This window comes from Otolemur garnettii, unplaced genomic scaffold (genome assembly GCF_000181295.1).
Source record: "Otolemur garnettii isolate 467f Iridium unplaced genomic scaffold, OtoGar3 scaffold00233, whole genome shotgun sequence".
NCBI classification, from domain to species: domain Eukaryota; kingdom Metazoa; phylum Chordata; class Mammalia; order Primates; family Galagidae; genus Otolemur; species Otolemur garnettii.
This window is the reverse complement of record NW_003852628.1, coordinates 502,625-504,859: the sequence shown is the minus strand read 5'-3', so window position 1 is coordinate 504,859 and position 2,235 is coordinate 502,625. Positions and strand designations below refer to the sequence as shown.

The following is a 2,235-nucleotide window of genomic DNA, read 5'->3' as shown; positions in this document are numbered from 1 at the left end:
TTGCTCTAGCTCAGGCTGGTCTTGAACTCGTGAGCTCAGGTGATCCGCCCACTTCAACCTCCCAAAGTGCTGGGATTATAGGCTTGAGCCAGCACACCTGGACTTTAATGACCTCTTAATTATCTGTCTATTGTACGCCTGCTGGGAGTAGCTACCCGGCCTCAGCCCAGCAAGGCCAGATGCTCCAGCTTCTCTGCTTTTGAAGAAGGTCCCCCAACCCTGCCAATCCATGTGAATTTGAGGCAGGGGCGCAGAAGGGCTTCAGATCAGACTAGGGGCTACCTGTACCACTTTGGAGAGGAAGCAATTAATGAAGTCCCGGGGAGATGTGGGGTCCAGGGTGGCTTGGTGGTCGTAGACGCTGAGAGCAATGATGTCTTTCATGGACCTGAAGTTGTGGAAGATGCGTTGGTGTGACCCCGGCACCCAGTCCAGGAGACTCAGGAACATCTGACAACCGAGGAGAATGGGAGGGGTTTGGAGGAGCAGGCAGGATGTGTGTTGGAAGGAAGCTAGTGGTAGATCAAGTGGGTCTGGTAGATAGCGGTGGGGTCTTGAAGGGAACCAGGTTCTGAAAGAGTGGCAGTTGGGCTGAGGAGAGTGAGAGGGAGGGAAGGAAGGCTATGTACGCAAGTGACCCTGTGTGGCTGGGGAATGGACAAGGCCATGAACTCGGAGGCGGGGTCATAAAGGAGGCAGGACCCGGCAGGGCCAATCGCAGTCCTTTCTGTCCCACAGTGCCCCTGGATATTGTGGAGCCCCCACCCTGTCCCCAGCTGAACTCAATCTCCTGACTTCGCCCCAGCGGCTGCTCATGATTTGACAGTTGTCACTGATGGCAGGGATCAACGTGAGCAGGTGCTCATCATAGTAGTGGAAGCGTCTTCGGAAGAGCTCTGAACAAAGAATGTTGGACGCTGAGTGACTCAGCGCAAATATGGGGTCGAAGGGCTCTCCTGAGGGTGAGGAGGGTGGAATGGGTTCGGGCAAAGCTTAGGAGACACAATGTGCAACACACAAGACCGCAGCAACAACATTAATTTGCACAACATCCGACCCAGCCATGACAAGGTGTCTTGAAGCACAGAACACAGGCACGTGACCACAACATGGTGTACAACAACCCTCAAAAGTATAATATTTGGCACTGCAATAGACACCACATAACCCACAACTTCCTGCGTTTCATCAACAACAAGAGAATACCCAACAAGAGAACTGGCTATTCTTGGTAACACAACACAGAACATACAACATAGTACAAGGCAATCACACAACACATGACAGCAAAAGGCCACAAAACACACAACAGGTATGACCACAATAGATAGCACATGTAACCACACACAGTGACCTAGCAGGTAGCCCAGAAACAACCTGATACACTAATGAGTGATACCAGCATGCAGCCACGTTATCCTGCAACACAACACACAACAACCATACCTAGCAACACAGCAGACAGCACAGAATGCATGATGTGACATCACAACACATACAATCAAAGCAGCAGAACAGATGACACACAATACACAGCAACACAATATCAGCACAGCAGATGACACAGTGCAATGCCACATGCAGTGCCTTACAACACTACACCCAGAAATAACCCACAGCAACATGATACCTAACACCTGGCGTCCTGACAGCTGAACAGACCATAGAAAGCAACACCAAAACAATAGGTTGCAATATAGCAACAAGACAGTAGCATAGCCCAGAAAACCAAATCTGGAATTAGATGGACATCATTTGAATCTTGGCTTGGCTTCTTAGTCTTGGTGGGACCTGGGCTGAGTTCCCTTCTCTAAGCCTCTGAGCCTCAATTTTCTCATCTGTAAAATGGGCTTGCTGATTGTCCTTAACCTCATGGGGCTGTGGCTTCTAGAATCTAGAGAAGGCAGGGAAAGGAATTCTCCCCTAAAACTTCCTGAAAGAAAGCAGCCCTGCCAACCCTATTTTAGATTTTGGACCTCTAGAACTGTAAGAGATTAAATTTGTGTTGTTTTAAGCCACTAAGTTTGTGGTAATACATTTCATCAGCAATGAGAAACTAATAGTTGTTACTATTTCATTTATATCACATTATTTAATACACATTATTTGATCACCTGCCACATTATTCATATTTTTACCCAAAGCCAGCAAAATTAGAAGATCAAATAGAAGGACCATTTAGCATTCTGTGTCTCAGTTTCCTCTCTTATAAAATGGAGCTTATGGCTCGGCGCC

At 48.0% G+C, this 2,235-nt stretch overlaps 1 protein-coding gene across 1 annotated transcript in view; it reads right to left on the bottom strand.

Moving 5' to 3' along the window:
• LOC100945113 (cytochrome P450 2F5) overlaps positions 1-2,235 on the bottom strand; it is a 12,711-nt gene that overhangs the window by 6,249 nt on the left and 4,227 nt on the right. Inside the window, 2 exon segments of the mRNA XM_023508234.1 lie at positions 283-450; positions 766-956. Coding sequence (XP_023364002.1) covers positions 283-450; positions 766-956 — 359 coding nt within the window.